The 25062-nt window shown below is 34.0% G+C and overlaps 1 protein-coding gene across 1 annotated transcript in view; it reads left to right on the top strand.

Annotated features, from left to right (window-relative positions):
• LOC131937087 (putative amine oxidase [copper-containing]) overlaps positions 1-21052 on the top strand; it is a 38583-nt gene extending 17531 nt beyond the window's left edge. Inside the window, exons 7-17 of the mRNA XM_059294279.1 lie at positions 2038-2217; positions 2375-2525; positions 8779-8928; positions 9153-9254; positions 9372-9529; positions 9970-10058; positions 10837-11018; positions 11439-11593; positions 16165-16372; positions 17896-18101; positions 20792-21052. Of these exons, the coding sequence (XP_059150262.1) occupies positions 2038-2217; positions 2375-2525; positions 8779-8928; positions 9153-9254; positions 9372-9529; positions 9970-10058; positions 10837-11018; positions 11439-11593; positions 16165-16372; positions 17896-18101; positions 20792-20903 (1693 nt within the window). The 3' untranslated portion in view covers positions 20904-21052. The remainder of the gene's footprint in view (positions 1-2037; positions 2218-2374; positions 2526-8778; positions 8929-9152; positions 9255-9371; positions 9530-9969; positions 10059-10836; positions 11019-11438; positions 11594-16164; positions 16373-17895; positions 18102-20791) is intronic.
• Positions 21053-25062: the final 4010 nt, after the last annotated feature.

Below are 25062 nucleotides of genomic sequence, written 5' to 3'. Positions count from 1 at the left end.
ATATATATATATATATATATATACATACATACATACATACATACATATATATATATATATATATGTCTGTTAACACGATGACTTGAATACCGTTACAGCTAGGTTGATGACATTTTAGAAATGAGTATTATATCAAATGTATAGTTTTGTATCAACTTTTGATCGATTTCCAGTAAACAAAAGTGGAACTTATTCTACTTTTGTTTTTTCTAAAGCCTATAACTTGAGTACTGTTTCATATAGATAAACGAAATTTCACATGCATGTAAAAGATCTAATAATCTGTCTTCTGTCAAATTAATTTCCGTCGACTGGAAGTACAACTTCCGATTTCTTAAAAAATCGTTTGTGAATGTATGAGGCACTAATAGTATTATAGTATATAATACTATTATACATATATTGTTTGCCGGTTACTTTATACGCAATTCTTTTTTCTCGAGTTGCCATCCCCATAGTGTTAAATATGAATATTCGAGAAAGTTTAGGGGATATTAATCCCGCTTTTTACATTTTGTTTACGATAGAGCAGGGCGGCGTAACTTAAAATTGTGTGCACGACTACAATCTATAATATAAGGCTGGTGGTAGTGTGTCAGTCAGTCTGTCATTCCGTCAGTCATTTCGTCATCTAAAGATTTTGGATAAATAAAAGTAAAGATCAAACTATGCAGTGCTTTAAAATTGCGTCGCATTGCCTTACTATTAGCAATGGAGTAGGTTATGTTTATGTAACGACTTAAATTTATTTTATAATTGCCACAGTTTTTAATTTTTTGCATAACGTGAAGCAAATATTAAATATAAGCTACGCTAAATATAGGTGATTAAAACATATTAAAAAGATCAATGTTAAATAATATTATCGCTCAAAAAAGGTTTAATAATAATGCCGGAGGGGGGGAAGGTGATTTTACAAGCTTTTATTTAACTCGCTTCCTCTGTCGTCAGTCTGTCTGTCTAGATCGAAACGCCGGAGTGAAAATTCGGACACTTATACTTGACCAATACGATTCACATTTGGCACGTGGGTCAAGACATGAAGACAATGCAATCTGAAATTAAATTTGACATAATTGGATGTATAATTAATTTTTTTATGAATTAATTAAAATTTGGACCGAGTTAGTAGACATGTCTAGCCAACCACACCACACGCGTCATCACCTTCAATAGCTGCGCCATCACGTTCAGTAGGCGCGCATTGGTTTTTAGTCATGTAACTCTATAGTAAATAAAACATGTAAAGTACTGAAAAAAAATTCATAAAAAACGTTTTAATAACAAGCTGTTATGTAATAATGCTCTAAAAAGTAGAAAATAAATTATAGACTACTATTTAAATAACTATAAAGAAAAGCGTGTGTCACTTTAGTATCTATTGGATACCTTTACTAATGTTAAGGAAGACACCCACGCTTTTCTTTATAGTAATTTAAATAGTAGTCCATAATTTATTTTCTACTTTTTAGAGCATTACTACATAACAGCTTGTGATTAAAGCACTTTGGGTTAGGGTTAGGGTTAGGATTTGCCCCGATCTAGACTATGAGCACTATGGGTTTATGTTTGAACTTAATTTTATATTTATTCAATGCGTTGTTATCTGCGTTTAATTTTGCGTTTGTGTTTAAGTGTTGCGTTTGCGTTTGTTATTAATTTTTCGGTTGTGTTTTGTCTTTGCATTTGTATTGTGTTTGTGTTTGCGTTTTCTATTTAGTTTGTGTTTGCGTTTCTTTGTGTTTGTGTTTGCTTTTGCGTTGTGTCTGTGAGTTTTTGCGTTTGTTTTGTGTTTTCTTTAGTGTTTGTGTTTGCGGTGTGTTTTTTTTTTCTTTTGTGTTGTGTTTGTGTTTTCTTTTGTGTTTGTATTTAGTTTTTTTTTCCATTCTATAGTTGGTACATTTAAAAAAGATTCCCCGTGGCGGAGCACGGGTATGCAGCTAGTACTTTGTATGTGTGGCGTGTATCAAAGTTCGCAGTATGTAAGAGTGTGACTTGTGTTTTTGCCATGTATCGAAGTGTCTTCTCTGTACGCAGGCGAATGTGGCTGTTCGCCATGTACAATATCCCCTTCTACGTTCTCCACCCCCTCGACTTTGGCGTCCTGTGTAACCTCGAGGGTTCGGATCCCAGCAAGTGGACCGTAGACATGTTGTGGTATGCTGGCCAAATGTACAACACGGTAGATGATCTAGTTGCCGGCCACAAGGCGAAAACGTAAATCTTTACTTACTTGTTTCATATGATACTGAAATGAAATGTTACGATTATTTAGTTCAACTTTCCCAAGATACTGACAATACATTTTTCCACATATCGACAACACATTCATTTCCATTGATTGCTAAACAGCAAAAATATCTTCTCTTCCCAGAATCCCCACGGTGAAAGTGGTCAAGCCAAAAGAGACCAACGAACTATTTAGCACTTTGCACAGACGAGGACAGCCTCTACCCAAGAAACCACAGAGAGCACCAATACAGGTAGAGCCAGACGGCAAGAGGTACTCACTCAAACACAGGAAGGTAAGTTAGGGGAGATAATCTAAATAAATCTTACTCACTCACAGAAAGGTAAGTTAGGGGAGATAATCAAAATAAATCTTACTCACTCACAGAAAGGTAAACTAGGGGAGATAATCAAAATAAATATTGCTCACTCAAACACAGAAAGGTAAGCTAGGGGAGATAATCAAAATAAATCTTACTCACTCACAGAAAGGTAAACTAGGGGAGATAATCAAAATAAATATTGCTCACTCAAACACAGAAAGGTAAGCTAGGGGAGATAACCAAAATAAATCTTGCAAGCCTCATTTTCACAATGGGTTGTTCAGGTTGTTCCATCCTCTCGATAGGTTATATAATGGAATAGTTTGGTGTAAAAAAAAAAAACCTCCATGCAGGATATGTTGAGTTCCTGGGAAATATTTAGCAACTTTTATTGAACTAGATTGGTGCTGTTGTCTATTACCACTTGTGTGACTTACCAGCGACCCGATGAGAGTGTAATCTAAAATCAACTTTGACTTTATTTCATCTCTAATCAATTACAAAAGTTTTCTAGATAAAGTACTATTTACCGTACTATTTTAAGCGTCGTTCATTGAGTACTTTTCTTTACAGTATATTTAAACTAGGCATGCTGCCCAGCTTCGCTTAGGCTTTCGAAAACTGAGAATTTGAATGCTTAATTAATTCGCCCGAAGGTCGGTCTACGACCTCAAGAGTTATGAAGAGGTTCCTCCGTGGACATTTTTTTTCGATTTATAGCTCATATAAGGTACCGGTCAGTCGAGGTCAGTTTTGACCCCCACATCGTAGACTTTTCGGCCAACCGGCCCCCGTGTTCTGTCGCACCAAGGCAAGATCATGCCAAATTTGAAGCGCCTGCGGCGCCGGGAAGTGCCCTATCGGACACCCGACAATCTAGATCTAGATCTAGATTCCTAAAAGAATTTTTTTTTTAAATTTAGCCCGAGCATAATAAAAAAGAATACATTAACCAAGTTGACTTGCTGTGTCTCGAACCCGCACCACCTGCGTGGTTTAATGTACACTAACATCTCCGCTATTTAGGCACCTTATAAAATACGGAGAATGAAACACGTATTTTAAAATCTTAACTTACGCGAATATGCCTATTCTTTCAAATTAATTTTTTATCCCAAATTATCCAGTTCCAAACAAAGATTTTGTATAAAATAAATAAGTCTTGAAATAGTTTAGTCATAATATAGAAATTTATTTTTGGAATTGATTTTAGAGAAGTTAGAGTCTAAATCTAGATCTTAGCGTCTACGTCTAGATCTAGTTATTGCGTAGATTTAGATTTAGATTTAGTCTAGATCTAGAATCTCTAGATCTAGAATCCAAATACATAAAATAAATTTTATGAGTTTAGGCCGGAAAAATTGTATTGTTTACATTTCATAGTGTACGTAGATCTAAATCAAATTTGAATGAAATAGTTCATTTCTTTTCATTCTTAACACGGCAGATGACGTCATTAGTTAATGTATAAGCAATAGTGACGTCACAGTTTTATGCGTTCTTTTTCACATATATTAATGCTTTTCCGGTTGCATAAATAATACTGTTTCTCTACATTCGAATACGCCTTAAATTTTTATTTTTCTTCTTTAAATAAAATTGTGGTTATACATTTAAAACATCTAACATATTATTTTCAACAAAAGTCCGTAAAAAATTCTCGATATATCGCTGCCGATTCTGACGTGATGTCCGGCGAAAATTTTTTGCGGACAGAGAAAGAGAGAGAGAGAGAGAGAGATGTGCGCACATTGGGCTTTTATAAATTAGGATAATAGTGTATTATTATTTTTTATAAATAATTTTTTTTTGCGCATTTTCCATTCTGGAGAATTGCGTTTATTAACCCGTCATTTCTGGATGTATGAATGTATGAATGTATGAATGTGTGTCCGCAGCTTTAAGTCGTATCTCCTCCTCAACGAAGCAATATCGAGGACTAGTTTCAAAGCAATTATGTTAAGCAAGTTACCAGGATGATAGTGGGTCAAAAAAATTCCGGGTTTCTTTCATGGATTTCCCGGAAAAGCCAAAAAAACTCGAAAAAATGCAGTTTTTGGCCCATATCTCGGCAACCAGACCACTTAGCGACTTGAAACATTTACCAATCGATTCCTGCCATAATTTAGAACAATATTGCCGAAGAAAGTTTTCAAAAATATCCTTTCGTTCGGTCACAAAATTTTTTTTTATTAATTAAAATTTGGACCGAATTAGTAGGCATGTTTATCCAACCACGGTTCCCAGAAAGAACCGCAACGGAAAAAAGCGCAACGGAAAAAAGCGCAAATCAAAAAGCGCAACGGAAATAAGCGCACACGGAAAAAAGCGCAAAGAGAAAAAAGCGCACACAGAAAAAAGCGCAAAGAGAAAAAAGCGCAAACGGAAAAAAGCGCAAAGAGAAAAAAGCGCACACAGAAAAAAGCGCAAACAGAAAAAAGCGCAAACGGAAAAAAGCGCAAAGAGAAAAAAGCGCACACAGAAAAAAGCGCAAACAGAAAAAAGCGCAAACGGAAAAAAGCGCAAAGAGAAAAAAGCGCAAACGGAAAAAAGCGCAAACAGAAAAAAGCGCACACGGAAAAAAGCGCAAACGGAAAAAAGCGCAAACGGAAAAAAGCGCAAACAGAAAAAAAGCGCAAACGGAAAAAAGCGCAAACAGAAAAAAGCGCACACAGAAAAAAGCGCAAACAGAAAAAAGCGCAAACGGAAAAAAGCGCAAACAGAAAAAAGCGCACACAGAAAAAAGCGCAAACGGAAAAAAGCGCAAACAGAAACAGAAAAATGCGCAACCAGAAAAAACACAAAGAAAAATGTACAAAAGAGAAATTTAGCACAAAGACCATATGGACTAGATGACACATTTATACATGACTGTTAGGGCTGCTGTGAGAGTGTCGTGTTTGATCACGTGATCTACTACCATTTAAAGCGTACCACTACCATCTGCATTCCCATCACCACGATACAGGCGATAATCACTTTACACAATGCCTATTATTTTCTTGGTCAATAATTATTCAACTACTATTCTCGTATAAACATAAAACTATCGACATTACACGAAGTATCTTTCACATTCTCCCTAGTCCGAACTACCTAGCTTGCATACTATAACAACCCGTTCCTATGGCAAAACTTCACTCTCTTTCGTCCGCGTGATCAAACATGCATTCGTCATATCTCTCGTAACAACATTCATTCGCACCAAAATAACAATTTTGTATTTAATATTTTTTCACATCATGACGCACCTACCTACCTACCTACTACCCACCTACCCACCTACCTACCTAACTACCCACCTACCCACTTACCCACCTACCCACCTACCCGCCAACATACTTACCAAACTACCCACCAAAAAAGTATCGGCGAAGTTCGTAAGTTTCGTAAACTGTACTAGACATCTTTTTTTTTTAATGAAAATTCATTGACATCATTGACATATGTTACATATATGTTACATTTTGCAACAACCTTAATTAGTGCGTTGGGCTTGTATGAAAACTCACTTCGAACTAACTCAATTACACCATACAACCGGGCAATCGTTCCTATTCTACAGAATTGTGTATACTATTTATTTACATTCTTTAATCTCAATATAACTAAAATAGACTTTTGTTTGAAGGGTAATGAAAACATGTAAACAATAGGGACGCTACTCTAAATCTATGCGAATACTTATATGCAGTGGCGTAGGCAGGGGGGGGTCATAACCCCTCCCCCCCCCCATAGACCCCTCGGTATATATATATATATATATATATATATATATATATATATATATATATATATATATATATATATCACATCACAACAGTTGGGTGACGCTTACCGTGTAATGTTAAAATAAATAGCATGTAATTGAGTTAGTTCGAAGTGAGTTTTCATACAAGCCCAACGCACTAATTAAGGTTGTCGCAAAATGTAACATATATGTAACATATGTCAATGATGTCAATGAATTTTCATTAAAAAAAAAGATGTCTAGTACAGTTTACGAAACTTACGAACTTCGCCGATACTTTTTTGGTGGGTAGTTTGGTAAGTATGTAGGCGGGTAGGTGGGTAAGTGGGTAAGTGGGTAGGTGGGTAGTTAGGTAGGTAGGTAGGTAGGTGGGTAGGTGGGTAGTAGGTAGGTAGGTAGGTGCGTCATGATGTGAAAAAATATTAAATACAAAATTGTTATTTTGGTGCGAATGAATGTTGTTACGAGAGATATGACGAATGCATGTTTGATGACGCGGATGAAAGAGAGTGAAGTTTTGCCATAGGAACGGGTTGTTATAGTATGCAAGCTAGGTAGTTCGGACTAGGGAGAATGTGAAAGATACTTCGTGTAATGTCGATAGTTTTATGTTTATACGAGAATAGTAGTTGAATAATTATTGACCAAGAAAATAATAGGCATTGTGTAAAGTGATTATCGCCTGTATCGTGGTGATGGGAATGCAGATGGTAGTGGTACGCTTTAAATGGTAGTAGATCACGTGATCAAACATGACACTCTCACAGCAGCCCTAACAGTCATGTATAAATGTGTCATCTAGTCCATATGGTCTTTGTGCTAAATTTCTCTTTTGCACATTTTTCTTTGTGTTTTTTCTGGTTGCGCATTTTTCTGTTTCTGTTTGCGCTTTTTTCCGTTTGCGCTTTTTTCTGTGTGCGCTTTTTTCTGTTTGCGCTTTTTTCCGTTTGCGCTTTTTTCTGTTTGCGCTTTTTTCTGTGTGCGCTTTTTTCTGTTTGCGCTTTTTTCCGTTTGCGCTTTTTTCTGTTTGCGCTTTTTTCCGTTTGCGCTTTTTTCCGTTTGCGCTTTTTTCCGTGTGCGCTTTTTTCTGTTTGCGCTTTTTTCCGTTTGCGCTTTTTTCTCTTTGCGCTTTTTTCCGTTTGCGCTTTTTTCTGTTTGCGCTTTTTTCTGTGTGCGCTTTTTTCTGTGTGCGCTTTTTTCTCTTTGCGCTTTTTTCTGTTTGCGCTTTTTTCTGTGTGCGCTTTTTTCTCTTTGCGCTTTTTTCCGTTTGCGCTTTTTTCTCTTTGCGCTTTTTTCTGTGTGCGCTTTTTTCTCTTTGCGCTTTTTTCCGTGTGCGCTTATTTCCGTTGCGCTTTTTGATTTGCGCTTTTTTCCGTTGCGCTTTTTTCCGTTGCGGTTCTTTCCGGCCACCCCAACCACACCACACGCGTCATCACGTTCAGTAGCTAGGCGCGCAATGGTTTTTAGTCATGTAACTCTATTGTACATAAGGACATTGCGCTAAAATTGTCACTAGACTTTTTAATTACCTTGTTTTTTCCTTTTAGTGAAGAATTATATAAAAGCTTGTCATTAAAACATTTTTACAAGCTTTTATTTTACTTGCGTCCTCTGTCTGTCGTCAGTAAGTCGTCAGTCTGTCCTCAGTCTTAATCCTAAATCAAGACGGGAAAGCGAAATTTCTGGCATTTCTAACCGACCAATTTCTCTGAAATTCAGCACGTGGGTCAAGACCCGTTGACAATTTAATATGACAGTAAATCTGACTTAATTATATGACTAATTAATTTTTTAGAAATTAATTTTAAAAATTTGAAATTAGTAGGTAGTCTTATCCTACTATTCCGCACTATTATACGTGCGTTATTGTGTTCATTATGTGTGCAATGGTTTTTAGTCATGCAACTCTATTGTAAATACAAAAATTATGAACTGAGAAAAAAAATGCATAAAAACGTTTTAATAACCCGATTTTATATAATAATGTGTTAAAAAGGAGAAAATAATTAATTTTCTTTAAATATTATAATACTCTACTATTTAAATAACTATAAAGAAAAGAGTGGATATATGTATTGGATACTTTTACTAATGTTTAGGAAGCGACCCACACTTTTCTTTATAGTTATTTATAAAAAGTTTATAATTAGATGTTTCAAGCATTTTTAATGCAATTTTGGGCACTAAAAAACTTTTTTTTTTTAAACTAACAATTCACAGCTATTTAAATAACCGTAATGATTAAAGAACAGTGTGTATCACTAAATAGTATATCGTGATAGTAGCGTAGGCAGGGGGAGGGGAGGGGGGGGGGGGTTAACCATTACAACAACTCTATAAGCAGCCCACGCTTTTCTTCAATTTATTGATATAGTGCTTTATCATTTAAAATAAAGATGTAATTAGTGTAATTAGTGTAATTAGTGTAATTAGTGTAAATAGTGTAATTAGTGTAATTTCTTGATTGGAGTACAGGTGGAGTACATGGGCTGGACCTTCAACTTCCGGATGTCAGCACTGACTGGACCTTCGCTCTATGACGTCAGGTTTAAAGGGGAGAGAATCGCTTACGAGCTTGGTCTGGCTGAGATATCCGTGTTTTATTCCGGTGGCGCCCCTTTGTCCGTGAGTTAACTTAAGAGTGTGTGTCAATTAGAAATACAATTATGAGTTTTGTGAGATAGTCTACCTTCGCTAACCTAAGTTAAACTTTTTATTTCACGTGAATTTTCAAATGTTTTTTCACAAAAACATAAAAATCGAGACATTTTATTTATTTAAATTAAAGGATACTTTTGTTTGTATAAAAAAAAATATCGCAATGATTGTTGAAGATTAATTTTCCCCAGCAAATAACAAACTACGTGGACAGTGGCGTGCTACTGGGGTCTCACTCCAAGTCAATGGTACCGGGGGGTGACTGCCCTGAGTTCTCTACCCTTGTCAACCAGGTGCTTTCTATTTCTGACTCTATCCTGAACCTCTTCATTACTACTGCATCAAACAAAGTTTGATTAGTACCAATTGTTTGTGTAATTAAGTACAATAACAGAAAATCTCTGATCTAGACATTCTGGAGTCAGCATCAAGACGAACCTGGAGTCTTTGACGCCACTTTCTGTTTGTTCGAGATCAACAACGGTTACCCGATTAGGAGACACTCGTCCTATGAGAAGGAAGCTGGTTCGTTCTATGGCGGCATGTTGGATTCTGTACTCACACTAAGGTTTGTTCTATGGCGGCATGTTGGATTCTGTACTCACATTAAGGTTTGTTCTGATGAATGAAACAAGTTAAAATGAAACAAATGAATGAAACAAAAGAATGAAACAAATGAATGAAACAAATGAATGAAACAAATGAATGAAACAAATGAATGAAACACATGAATGAAATGAATGAAACAAATGAATAAAACGAATGAAAAAAATGAATGAAACAAATAAATGAAACAAATGAATGAAACAAATGAATGAAACAAATAAATGAAACAAATGAATGAAACAAATGAATGAAACAAATGAATAAAACAAAAGAATGAACAAATGAATGAAACAAATGAATAAAACACATGAATGAAATGAATGAAACAAAAGAATGAAACAAATGAATCAAACAAATGATTGAAACAAATGAATGACAATTGCTCTGAATTTTCGCCTACAGATCCGCGTTGACAATAGGCAACTATGATTACATCATCGACTTCATCTTCCATCAAAATGGCGTTGTCGAGGCGAGATTAATGAGCACAGGTGAGTTGTGTCTAATTAGTCTAGTTAATGAGCATAGATGAGATATGTCTAATTAGTCTAGTTAATGAGCTCAGATGATATATGTCTAATTAGTCTAGTTAATGAGTTCAGATGAGATATATCTAATTAGTCTAGTTAATGAGCTCAGATGAGATATGTCTAATTAGTCTAGTTAATGGGCACATGTGAGTTGTGTCTAATTAGTCTAGTTAATGAGCTCAGATGATATATGTCTAATTAGTCTAGTTAATGAGCACAGATGATATATGTCTAATTAGTCTAGTTAATGAGCACATATGAGATATGTCTAATTAGTCTAGTTAATGAGCCCAGATGATATATGTCTAATTAGTCTAGTTAATGAGCTCAGATGAGATATGTCTAATTAGTCTAGTTAATGAGTCCAGATGAGATATATTTAATTAGTCTAGTTAATGAGCTCAGATGAGATATGTATAATTAGTCTGATTGTTACAACAAGTCCGTGTTTATATGTCCAAATGCTAAATCCAGTATGTGCTTCTATCCCAAAACTCTACATCCAATCCATAGTTCAATGACCTAATGTTACATCAAGTCCATGTTTTTATTACCCTATATTACTACCAATCCATGATTCTATTTCCCAATGTTACGTTCAGTCCATACTTTTGTCACCCAATGTTACATACAATCCATGTTTATGTCTGCAAATGCTACATCCAATCCATGTATATATCTGCAAATGTTACATCCAGTCAATAAATATCCAGTTTACATCCAGTCCATGTTTGTCCAGGTTACATCCAGTCCAGCTTTTACTCTGACCTTGAGAAGTCCTATGGCTTTAAACTTGAGAAATCACTGACCGGAAGTGTCCACCACCACATGGCCCACTTTAAAGCTGACCTGGATGTGGGTGGTACGTCTAACCGTTATGAGACTCTGGACATCGTCAACGAAGTAGTTTCAATCAGAGAGGTAAGGGTTGAGGTTAGGTTTAGGTTTATATTTAGTTGAAGTTAGGATTAGGTTTAAATTTAGTTGAGGTTAGGGTTAAGTATAAATTTAGTTGACGTTAGGATTAGGTTTAAATTTAGTGGAGGTTAGGATTAGGTTTAAATTTGGTTGAGGTTAGGGTTTGGTTTAAATTTAGTTTAGGTTAGGATTAGGTTTAAATTTAGTTTAGGTTAATACCATCTGATGGACGGCACGGTTAGGTTTAGATTTGTTAAGTTTAGGTTAGTTTGGCTTTAGGCTAGTGCACTTAGGGTTATGCAGCATTTAAACACGTAATACTAGTACATTTATATTCCCATCGAATGTATGAAAACATGATGCACACATAGAATGCAAGTGTGAGTAAAAAGCTAACTTTAAACTTGATTGATCTGAGAAAAGAACCCAGGCATGATGTACCAGCAAACAAAGTACACGAGAAACCTGAAGAAAACGGAGCGAGAAGCTGTCTACGACTACAACTTTCACACGCCAAAGTATCTTGTCGTACACAACGAGGCCAAGAAATCCAAATTTAATGAGCTCAAGGGTTACAGGTAGGGGAATCTAATCAACATTAAATTACAGGTAGGGGAATCTAATCAACATATCCGTAAGTTACAGGTAGGTGAATCTAATCAACATATCCGTAAGTTACAGGTAGGTGAATCTAATCAACATTAAGTTACAGGTAGGGGAATCTAATCAACATTAAGTTACAGGTAGGGGAGTCTAATCAACATTAAGTTACAGGTAGGGGAATCTAAACAACATTAAGTTACAGGTAGGGGAATCTATTCAACATATCCGTAAGTTACAGGTAGGGGAATCTAATCAACATATCCGTAAGTTACAGGTAGGGGAATCTAATCAACATTAAGTTACAGGTAGGGGAATCTAATCAACATATCCGTAAGTTACAGGTAGGTGAATCTAATCAACATATCCGTAAGTTACAGGTAGGGGAATCTAATCAACATATCCGTAAGTTACAGGTAGGGGAATCTAATCAACATATCCGTAAGTTACAGGTAGGGGAATCTAATCAACATATCCGTAAGTTACATTTAAGGGAATCTAATTAACATATCCGTAAGTTACAGGTAGGGGAATCTAATCAACATATCCGTAAGTTACAGGTAGGGGAATCTAATCAACATATCCGTAAGTTACAGGTAGGGGAATCTAATCAACATATCCGTAAGTTACAGGTAGGGGAATCTAATCAACATATCCGTAAGTTACATTTAAGGGAATCTAATTAACATATCCGTAAGTTACAGGTAGGGGAATCTAATCAACATTAAGTTACAGGTAGGGGAATCTAATCAACATATCCGTAAGTTACAGGTAGCTGAATCTAATCAACATTAAGTTACAGGTAGAGGAATCTAATCAACATATCCGTAAGTTACAGGTAGGGGAATCTAATCAACATTAAGTTACAGGTAGGGGAATCTAATCAACAAAGCCGTAAGTTACAGGTAGGGGAATCTAATCAACATTAAGTTACAGGTAGGGGAATCTAATCAACATATCCGTAAGTTACAGGTAGGGGAATCTAATCAACATTAAGTTACAGGTAGGTGAATCTAATCAACATATTCGTAAGTTACGGGTAGGGGAATCTAATCAACATATCCGTAAGTTACAGGTAGGTGAATCTAATCAACATATCCGTAAGTTACAGGTAGGGGAATCTAATCAACATTAAGTTACAGGTAGGGGAATCTAATCAACATTAAGTTACAGGTAGGGGAATCTAATCAACATTAAGTTACAGGTAGGGGAATCTAATCAACATATTCGTAAGTTACGGGTAAGGGAATCTAATCAACATATCCGTAAGTTACAGGTAGCGGAATCTAATTAACATATCCGTAAGTTACAGGTAGGGGAATCTAATCAACATATCCGTAAGTTACAGGTAGGTGAATCTAATCAACATATTCGTAAGTTACAGGTAGGGGAATCTAATTAACATATCCGTAAGTTACAGGTAGCTGAATCTAATCAACATTAAGTTACAGGTAGAGGAATCTAATCAACACATCCGTAAGTTACAGGTAGGGGAATCTAATCAACATTAAGTTACAGGTAGGGGAATCTAATCAACATATCCGTAAGTTACAGGTAGGGGAATCTAATCAACATTAAGTTACAGGTAGGGGAATCTAATCAACATTAAATTACAGGTAGGTGAATCTAATCAACATTAAGTTACAGGTAGGGGAATCTAATCAACATTAAGTTACAGGTAGGGGATCTAATCAACATTAAATTACAGGTAGGGGAATCTAATCAACATATCTGTAAGTTACAGGTAGGGGAATCTAATCAACATATCCGTAAGTTACAGGTAGGGGAATCTAATCAACATATCCGTAAGTTACAGGTAGCTGAATCTAATCAACATTAAGTTACAGGTAGAGGAATCTAATCAACACATCCGTAAGTTACAGGTAGGGGAATCTAATCAACATTAAGTTACAGGTAGGGGAATCTAATCAACATATCCGTAAGTTACAGGTAGGGGAATCTAATCAACATTAAGTTACAGGTAGGGGAATCTAATCAACATTAAATTACAGGTAGGTGAATCTAATCAACATTAAGTTACAGGTAGGGGAATCTAATCAACATTAAGTTACAGGTAGGGGATCTAATCAACATTAAATTACAGGTAGGGGAATCTAATCAACATATCTGTAAGTTACAGGTAGGGGAATCTAATCAACATATCCGTAAGTTACAGGTAGGGGAATCTAATCAACATATCCGTAAGTTACAGGTAGGGGAATCTAATCAACATTAAGTTACAGGTAGGTGAATCTAATCAACATATCCGTAAGTTACAGGTAGGGGAATCTAATCAACATACTCAGTACCGTTAGGTCATAGAACTGACCTAAACTTGATAGACGACTGAAACTAGACATTACTTTCTAGGATATGAAAGGAGACATTTAGTCTGGTCTAGTTAGTGGAATATTTTATCATGTCCACTGCAGGGGCGGACTACAGTGCCGCCAGACCCCGCAATGTGGGGGGCCCAGGCCGTTTAGGGGCCCACAGCCGACCATAATCATTTTTTTATAGTTAAAACAAAAATTTCTTGTAAAAAAACAAACTGATCTACTTCAGTAGTGATTGTTCTACAGTAGCTAACACACGCTGTTTCGTAAAAGGAAAAAATATATACAGGCTACATTCGTTGTAGTGTGAAAGGCAGACGTTCAAACCACTTCTATGACTTATTTCCTCTTTTCAAATAGTCAAATATGTGTGTTCTTAAGAACCTTTTAAACGATTTGCAATGAACAAATTAAAAAGCAATTACTTCTCTTAATTATTAATTTAAAAAAATACATAATAAAGAATGACATAGTATAAAAAGGAAATGTATTAAAAACTAATAATATAAATACGAAAAAAACATAGAAATAAACATTAGGCGAGAAACCATAACACCTTAAAAGCTTTCATGCTTCATATTTTTTGACCGACTTGTTATTTAGAAAGCAATATGCAAAACATGGAAACAAAAATTCAAAGCAGACTAATAGCACTTACACAAGTGATGAGTTGTTGTAACATGTTTCAATTAAAAATAAAAACTAAGAATTTTAATTTTTCAAATTTCGAACAAGACCGTTTTGAGTATTCTATGTTCGTATTTTGTATATATATATATATATATATATATATATATATATATATATATATATATATATATATATATATATATATATATATAATAGGACCATATATATATATATATATATATATATATATATAATAGGACCATATATATATATATATATATATATATATATATATATATATATATATATATATATATATATATATATATATATATATATATATATACTAGGCATACTGCCTAGCTTTGCTTAGGTTTTAAAATAAAGAAATTGAGAATTCCAATATTTGATTAATTGCTGATTGGCTATTATGTGGAATGCTTAGTTTTTTTTTGTTTTTTTTAACAGATATTTTATTTATTTTTAAAAACAAAATTGATGACAACAAAAATTTACAAAAGAAACCTCTCATACATGATCAAACAGAAGAAGCTGTTTTATGTTAGATATATAAACAATACAGCATGAAGGATGAAACATTTGAACCACACATGTTGAGATGATAATGAACCTTTATACAAATGAAGTCAGTGGTGAAATAGATGGACTGATCAGACTCTTTCTTGAGACTCTAACAGTACAAAACTGTCACCACGAATGACCACCATGCCAATGTTTCTCAGTTTTGACCCCTTTACGAAGTTTTCCCCGATATGCCGAGTTTTTTGTGACACCCCTAGGCGTTCTTCTACCACCTCACAAAATTTCAAGGGGGCTCGTCGGAGGAATTTTTTTTCGTAAAAGAGCTCATATAAAGAGAATTTCACTCGCGGTCATGTTTTAGCCCTTGTCGAGGGCTATGAGTAAAACCGACAGTTCTCCCAAACGGCGGAGCCATTTATCTAGATGTTAGCAAAAAAAAATAGCCAGATGTGCTGACCGTATGTGCCTTAAAATCTGAAATGAAATTACCCTCTGTTTTTCCCATAAAATATAAAGATTAAATAGGGAAATACTACTGGTCAGTTCTGACCCCTTTACGATGTTTTTCCAGAAATGCCGAGTTTTTATGACACCCCTAGGCGTTCCTCTACCACCTCATAAAATATCAAGGGGGGTGGTTGGGCAAAAGTTTTTTTCGTAGTATAACTCATATAAGGCGCCGATCAGTTGAGGTCAGTTTTGACCCCCTCTTCCTGGACTTTTCAGCCAACCGGCACCGGCCCTTTTGTTCCATTGTCCCAAGGCAGGATCCTGCCAAATTTGAAGCGCCTGCGGCGCCGGAAAGTGCCCTATCGGGCATCCGACCACTTTGGTTCATATATATATATATATATATATATATATATATATATATATATATATATATATATATATATATATATATATATATATATATATATGGGGCCACAAACATTTTTTTTTCGGGGTGGCCCTTTTTTTCTAGTTCCGCCACTGGTCCACTGTTTAAGTTTGTAACATTGACAATGTCCACTGGTAAACTATTTAACGTTGACCAACAGAATTCAGCTAAACGGCATCTCTCACAACCTGCTGCCACGTGACCGGGGCAATGAGGGCACCATCCCCTGGGCACGGCACCAGATGGTGGTCACCAGACACAAGGACGACGAGATCTGGTCCAGCTCCAACTACGGCATGTTTGACGGCCTTGACCCTGTAGTCAACTTCACCAAGTTTTATGATGACGACGAAGACATTGTTGACCAGGTAAGGACCTTTTATTTTATTTTGTTACAATCTTTGCAAACAGATTATTAATGTTGATTGAAATTGCTTGTTACAATCTTTGCAAACAGATTATTAATGTTGATTGAAATTGTTACAATCTTTGCAAACAGATTATTAATGTTGATTGAAATTGCTTGTTACAATCTTTGCAAACAGATTATTAATGTTGATTGAAATTGTTACAATCTTTGCAAACAGATTATTAATGTTGATTGAAATTGTTTTGTTACAATCTTTGCAAACAGATTATTAATGTTGATTGAAATTGTTTTGTTACAATCTTTGCAAACAGATTATTAATGTTAATTGAAATTGTTTTGTTAGAATCTTTGCAAACAGATTATTAATGTTGATTGAAATTGTTTTGTTACAATCTTTGCAAACAGATTATTAATGTTGATTGAAATTGTTTTGTTACAATCTTTGCAAACAGATTATTAATGATGATTGAAATTGTTACAATCTTTGCAAACAGATTATTAATGTTGATTGAAATTGCTTGTTACAATCTTTGCAAACAGATTATTAATGTTGATTGAAATTGCTTGTTACAATCTTTGCAAACAGATTATTAATGTTGATTGAAATTGTTACAATCTTTGCAAACAGATTATTAATGTTGATTGAAATTGTTACAACCTTTGCAAACAGATTATTAATGTTGATTGAAATTGTTACAATCTTTGCAAACAGATTATTAATGTTGATTGAAATTGTTACAATCTTTGCAAACAGATTATTAATGTTGATTGAAATTGTTTTGTTACAATCTTTGCAAACAGATTATTAATGATGATTGAAATTGTTACAATCTTTGCAAACAGATTATTAATGTTGATTGAAATTGTTACAATCTTTGCAAACAGATTATTAATGTTGATTGAAATTGTTTTGTTACAATCTTTGCAAACAGATTATTAATGATGATTGAAATTGTTACAATCTTTGCAAACAGATTATTAATGTTGATTGAAATTGCTTGTTACAATCTTTGCAAACAGATTATTAATGTTGATTGAAATTGCTTGTTACAATCTTTGCAAACAGATTATTAATGTTGATTGAAATTGCTTGTTACAATCTTTGCAAACAGATTATTAATGTTGATTGAAATTGTTACAATCTTTGCAAACAGATTATTAATGTTGATTGAAATTGTTACAATCTTTGCAAACAGATTATTAATGTTGATTGAAATTGCTTGTTACAATCTTTGCAAACAGATTATTAATGTTGATTGAAATTGCTTGTTACAATCTTTGCAAACAGATTATTAATGTTGATTGAAATTGCTTGTTACAATCTTTGCAAACAGATTATTAATGTTGATTGGAATTGCTTGTTACAATCTTTGCAAACAGATTATTAATGTTGATTGAAATTGCTTGTTACAATCTTTGCAAACAGATTATTAATGTAGATTGAATTTGTTACAATCTTTACAAACAAGTTTAAAATGTAGATTGAAATTGTTCCAACCGTTGCTAACGTCTCCCAACCAGGACCTGGTATTCTGGCTGACTGGGGGCATGCATCACATCCCCCACACTGAAGACCTGCCTGTGACCCCAACTGTAGGCAATCACTTGACCTTCTTCTTGCTGCCCTACAACTATTTCGATGAGTGTCCGTCAATGGGTTCACGGGATGCAATGTATATCAAACACATTGACCCACGTGACCCCACCAAAGGTGTTACTGTTGACAGGTGAGATTAAGAGTTTATACATATTTAAACATACAATGGAGAGGTCACCTGAAATCATACACGCTTTTTCCCCCCAAAATACCCAGTAACTATTATAGCCGACCTGTGAGATTATAAGGATTTTTGGAAATATTATAGCAAGAGTGAGCTCCATACAACCTGGTACTGTAAACTTTGGGATGGCCTTGTAGTGGAGTCAGCCAATGATATGGCACATGTAGTGGAGTCAGCCAATGATATGGCCCATGTAGTGGAGTCAGCCAATGGTATGGCCCATGTAGTGGAGTCAGCCAATGGTATGGCCCATGTAGTGGAGTCAGCCAATGGTATGGCCCATGTAGTGGAGTCAGCCAATGATATGGTAGGAAAGTTTGTGATAAAGTTACTCGTGTTTCGACAACTCTACTTCACCTGCTCTGTGTCCCGCCAAAACCCGATAGGCAACTTTATCCTTCACATATAAAAAATGAAAAAAAAATAAACCGGGAGTGATCTCCTCTAAACTTTCTCGAATATCCTTATTTAACTCGGAATATAGACATTATTTTTAATTACTTTTAAAAATAGAATAGAATCTCGTAGAAAAAAAAGAATTGCGCACCAAGCGAACGCCAAAACAAAATGTGCATAACAGTGCGCAATATTATTAGTACTTTATAAATTTACATGCTTTTTTTGAGAAATCGGAAATAGCGTAAATTAGTACTTCTGGTCAACGGAAATTACTCAAAATTTGAAAGAAGGTAGAGAATTAGATCTTTTACTAACATGTGAAATTTCATTTATCTATCTGAAATAGTACTCAAGTTATAGGCTTTTGAAAAATTCAAAGTAGAAAAAGTACCTTTTCCGGTTATCAGAAATAACGGTACTCAAGTTATCGTGTTTACACACACACAGACAGACAGACAAACAGACACACACACACACACATACACACGGACAAGATTGCAAAATTATGTTTTTCCGTATCAGTGAGGTGTAAAACGTCGAAATTTGTAAAAATCTCGATTTTCTTTTTGCACGATTACAAGACTTTCTCTATACTTCGTATATACGAGAAAGTAAAAATTACAATGTCGTGATAGAACCAGATCTAGATAATGATGTAAAATCTACTGCTAGCTTAAAGTCTCAAGTTTTTCCGTAGTTCTAGATTCTACATATGAAACCTAGGTAGGTAAATCCCATGTATTGTCAAATTAGATGATCATTGAAGCTAAAAAGCAAAGATTTATATCAAATTAAATATTTAAGGACTTACATAGTTAAAGAAACTCAATACTTTATTGTGTTTTTATAATTGATTTTATTTTTTACTAATTAATTTTGGTTTGACCTAGATTCCCGATTTTAGATCTAGGATTAACGTTCCCTTCGCCATGGGCCCTGAGTCCTATTGCTTATCTGTAAATCTTGAGAAATTTATTGTATAGGCCTACTCACATTAGCAGAATTGTTGAAAATTGATAATAGTGTTCGAACCTAATAAAAATAGCAAACGAACGTAACGTGAAAGCTACAGCCGACATAAAATTAGCTTTATAACGCATTTAACGATTAAATGGGCAAAAAAGCTTCGATGGAAGCCGCCATTATTGTTATAAAAAGTAAATAAATCATGTGACGTCACTATAAGTAAAGTCATTGTTCTGAACTTTTATAATTAAAGTGGTTTATCTACCAATGAATATATCAATAAATTAATTAACGTCTATTAATTTTTTATTTACAATTTGGTCAAAAAGTACTTTGTTCTCTACCTAAATACGTATTTTCCTGCTCTACAAATAGTGCAGATTCTCTCCTGTAACCAAACAGACAAACAAAAAAAAAACAGTAAAAAGCAAAAAAAAAAAAAAAATAAGCATACAGACATGTAAACAAACTTGCGTTTTAATAATAGATTTATAGATAGATAGATTGATTGATTGATAGATTGTATATACGAAATTGTTTCCAACCCAAAAAAATAAACAGACAGACGCCATTTTGATATACGTCAAGGCTACAATACTGCCTCCATACTTTTTTACAAACTTTTATTTTACTTACTTCCTCTGTCTGTCTATCGTTAGTCTGTCTGTCTAGATCGAAACGCCCGAAAGAAATTACGGGCACTTCTAACAGAGTCGGTCCATAGTTGGTAAGTGGGTCACGATATGAAGACAATGGAACATGACATTAAATTTGACTTAATGGTTGCCTAATTATTTTTTTTTATTAATTATTTTAAATTTTGACCAAATTAGTAGGCAGTCTTACCCACATATTCCGCACCATTATACGTTATCACGTTCATTAGGTGCGCAATCATGCAATTCTACTGTAAATTTTAAAAATGTAAACTACTGAAAAAAATATTTCACAAAAAACGTTTTAATAAAAAGCTTTTATTTAATAATGCACTCTAAAGTAGAAAATAAACAAATTTCTTAAAATATATAATAATACAATACTATTTATATAACTTTAAGTAGTAATAGTATCCAATAAATAATATAATGACCCACGCGTTTCTTTATAGTTATATAAATAGTACTGTATTTTTTAATATTTTAAGAAATGTATTTATTTTCTACTTTTTAGTGCATAAAAGCTTGTTATTAAAACTTTTTTTTTAATTTAGAAAAAAAAAATCCTTTAAAAAGTATAAACTTTGTTATGAAATTATTCTTTTTTAACTGCAGGAACGGCAACTCAAAGCTACAGTGCGTCATACCTATACCTTCCCTTGAAAATGATGTCGCTAAGAATCCAGATTTAGTCCTGGAAAGCAAGAAGAAAAATTTCATTTATTAATTAATTTCTGTCACTCCAGCCAAGTAGGCATATCAATCGCAAAATGAAAACTTTCACACGATAAAACAGAGATTCCAGAATTATTTTATTTATCAATGAAATTTTCAAAATGATTATAAAGTATAAAATGTAAAGAATAAAATAGTCGCCTTGACTTAAATACATTGAGTTTCATTTGTGTTTATCACACTATTAGCACACTATTAATACAGTTGTTTTGAATTAAATACATTTCTGTTTTTCAATAGAGTATAACCGATTAGCACACTATTAATACAGTTGTTTTGAATTAAATACATTTCTGTTTGTCAATAGAGTATAACCGATTAGCACACTATTAATACAGTTGTTTTGAATTAAATACATTTCTGTTTGTCACTAGAGATGTAATGATTAGAACACAACCCGTGTTGCTGTATTCGTGGTATTCAATTTTAAATGCGGACATTTAAAATTTCGGACATGATTCTAATAGATTAATTTAAAAATAGTGAATAGTCCTGATTACTTGAATCTATAAGGCTTACTCATTATGACGAATAGTTCTTATTACTTGAATCTATAAGGCTTACTAATTATGATGAATAGTGCTGATTACATGAATCTATAAAGCTTACTAATTATGACGAATAGTGCTGATTACTTAAATGAGATAAAACCAAACCCGTTGTGCCAAAAATGTGTTAAAATCACCACTAGAACAAAATCGAAAAGTAAAATAAAATGAAAAATTCATAAAAAAACCGTTTTAATAACAAGTAGAAAATAAATTATACACTACTACTAGCCGTCCCGGCCAGGCCCTGCTCTGGCTTCTGTGAAAAACCTTTCTGTTAAAGACCGTTACCTGTGTGTTTAGTAATCATCATAAACCCGGCATTGCCCACCCAAACCACAACCAACCAAAACAACAAAACGCAAACATAACGCTAACACAATTACAAATACAAACGAAAACAAAAACCTAACAACAAACCCAACCACAATCACAAACACCAACACAAACACAAAGAAAAAACAAACAAAAAAGAAAACGACAAAAAAACCTAACAACAAACCCAACCACAATCACAAACACCAATACAAACACAAAGAAAAAAAAAACGAAAAAGCAAACAAAAACAAACCAAATCCAAACGCAAAACCAACCACAAGCACAAACCCAAAGAAAAAAAACACAAACGAAAAAGCAAACGAAAACAAACCAAATCCAAACGCAAAACCAACCACAAACACAAATACAAACACAAACCCAAAGAAAAAAATACAAACGAAAACGAAAAAAGAAAGAACAAAAACGAACCAAATCAAAACGCAACGACTAACGCAAACCCAACCTAAACACAAAGAAAACACTAACGCGAACATAAACGCAAAGTGCTCACAGTCTAGCCCTGAGCACAATCGCATGTTTCAGCTTAATAATCGACTACAGTACCCCAACTTATTCATAGTCTTTTGCACTCACTTTAACGAACGTAGGTGCCAAACCAAACCAAATGAACAATTATAATACTCCAAGCTTATTCGTAAAATACCTACAACATTTTCACTTGATCAATCCCCGCTAATTATGTTATTATTTTTTTCCCAACACCAAAATAAAGTAATAAAAAGTAAATTCTTTTCCACTAATGCAATGTTTTATAAAGGGAAGTAATTGTGTTTTCCTAATTTATCAAAGGGAAGTAAGCGCTAAAGGACTAAATATAAATAATTTTCAGACATAATTAGAATTTTTGTTATTTTTTTTAAAATTATGTTTAATGAACATGCCGACAATTATTACTATCAGTTTGATAAATGAAAATTATTTCCCAACACTTTCAATAGTAAATTTTTTAACTCACAAATTTAGACTAAGAGTACGATAATAGTCTAACACTTAAATCCATGGAAGTATGTCAACGACAAACAAACAAACTTAATTTTACATACAGAATTGAGCTTTATATATTAGATTTAGATTACTATAAAGAAAAGCGTGGGTCTCTTCTCAAATATTAGTAAAGGTATCCAATAGGTACTAAAGTACTAAAGTGACCCACGCTTTTCTTTATAGTAATTTAAATAGTAGTGTATAATTTATTTTCTACTTTTTAGTGTATTAGTACATAAAAGCTTGTTGTTAAAACGTTTTTTTTTTCAGTACTTTATAAATTTTATTTACAACTAGCCGTCCCGGCCAGGCCCTGCTCTGGCTTCTGTGAAAAACCTTTCTGTTAAAGACCATTACCTGTGTGTTTAGTAATCATCATAAACCCGGCATTGCCCACCCAAACCACAACCAACCAAAACCAAAACAACAAAACGCAAACATAACGCTAACACAATTACAAATACAAACGAAAACAAAAACTTAACAACAAACACAACCACACCCACAAACAGCAATACAAACACAAAGAAAAAACAAACAAAAAAGCAAACGAAAACAAAAACCTAACAACAAACCCAACCACAAACACCAATACCAACAAAAAAAAATCAACGAAAAAAGCAAACGAAAACAAACCAAATCCAAACGCAAAACCAACCAAAAACACAAATACAAACCCAAACAAAAAAAAACACAAACAAAAACGAAAAAAGAAAGAACAAAAACGAACCAAATTAAAACGCAACCACTAACGCAAACCCACCTAAACACAAAGAAAACACTAACGCGAACATAAACGCCCGGGGCGGAATCGCCTGTTTTAGCTTAATGAACGACTATAGTACCCCAACTTATTCACAGTCTTTTGCACTCACTTAAACGAACGCGCCTGTTTCAATTTAATAAACAATTTTAATACTCCAAGCTTATCCGTAAAATACCTACAACATTTGCACTTGATCAATCCCCGCTAATTATGTAATTATTTTTTTTCCCAACACCAAAACAAAGTAATTAAAAAGTAAATTATTTTCACGGAATGCAATGGTTTTATAAAGGGAAGTAATTGTGTTTTTCCTAATTTATCAAAGGGAAGTAAGTGCTCTAGGACTAAATAAAGACATAATTAGAATTTTTGTAAAAGATGATATTTTTTTAAAACTTGTGTTTAATGAACATGCCGACAATTATTACTATAATTTGAAAAATGAAAATTATTTCCCAACACTTTCAATAGTAATTTTTTAGCTCATAAATTTAGACAAATGCGCACGATAATTTTCTAACACTTAAATTCGTACAATTCCAACGACATACAAATGCATTACATACAGAACTGAGCTTTATATATTAGATAGTGTTACATGACTAAAAACCCATGTTTAAAACAATTGAATTAATAAAAATAAAAATAAAAAAATCTACCCCCTCCTCTCTCCCACTCTATCCACTTTACCCCCAGACATGATAACCCCACAATCCCTTTAACTGTTCCAACGACCCCACCACCCACCGCAACATCAATATCCAGAACTTATTTAAAGTTCTAAATCTTGTCTCTTTCCCCTCATCTTTCACACTGCAACCTTTTGAAACCTCAATGCGACCACTACAACACCCTTTCAACTAGTCAACTTAAGTTGTTTCACTACATAGAAAATGCTTCACTGTCCCATTGACCCTCTTTGAAAAATTTCCTTTCCTCTCCCCACCCAGACTTCTGACACTTTCATTTGACCTTCACCCCTTTTACTGTCATCCTTTGCAATTTTTATAATCAAATACATGACATCATGTAAATATTCATTATGTACATTTGCAAAACCTGTCGTTTTCATTTGGTGTTCAAAATTATGTTAAAAAAATTGATGTTGATGTACTTGTTTTAATTGCAAATAAAAGTATTAAAAAAAAAAAAACCATTGCGCGTCTATTGAACGTGATGGCGCAGATATTGAACGTAATGACGCGTGTGGTGTGGTTGGATAGACATGCCTACTAATTCGGTCCAAATTTTAATTAATTCATAAAAAATTAATTAGGCATCCAATTAAGTCAAATTTAGTTTCAGATTGCATGGTCTTCATGTCTTGACCCACGTGCCTACTGTGAATCGTATCGGTCAAGTAGAACTGCGTTTCGATCTAGCCTGACGACACAGGAAGTGAGTTAAATAAAAGCTTGTAACTAAAATAACTTTAGATTGACGTTTGCTGTTTTACAAATGGAAAATGTGTTAGAGGCTTTGCCAACTGAGGGGTCAGGTAATTGGGGCATGAA

Source organism: Physella acuta, unplaced genomic scaffold (genome assembly GCF_028476545.2).
Source record: "Physella acuta isolate Inbredline_101_S28 unplaced genomic scaffold, ASM2847654v3 ptg000200l, whole genome shotgun sequence".
In the NCBI taxonomy this organism is placed as follows: Eukaryota; Metazoa; Mollusca; class Gastropoda; family Physidae; genus Physella; species Physella acuta.
Note: the sequence above shows the minus strand (reverse complement) of the source record. Positions and strands in the feature narration are given on the sequence as shown.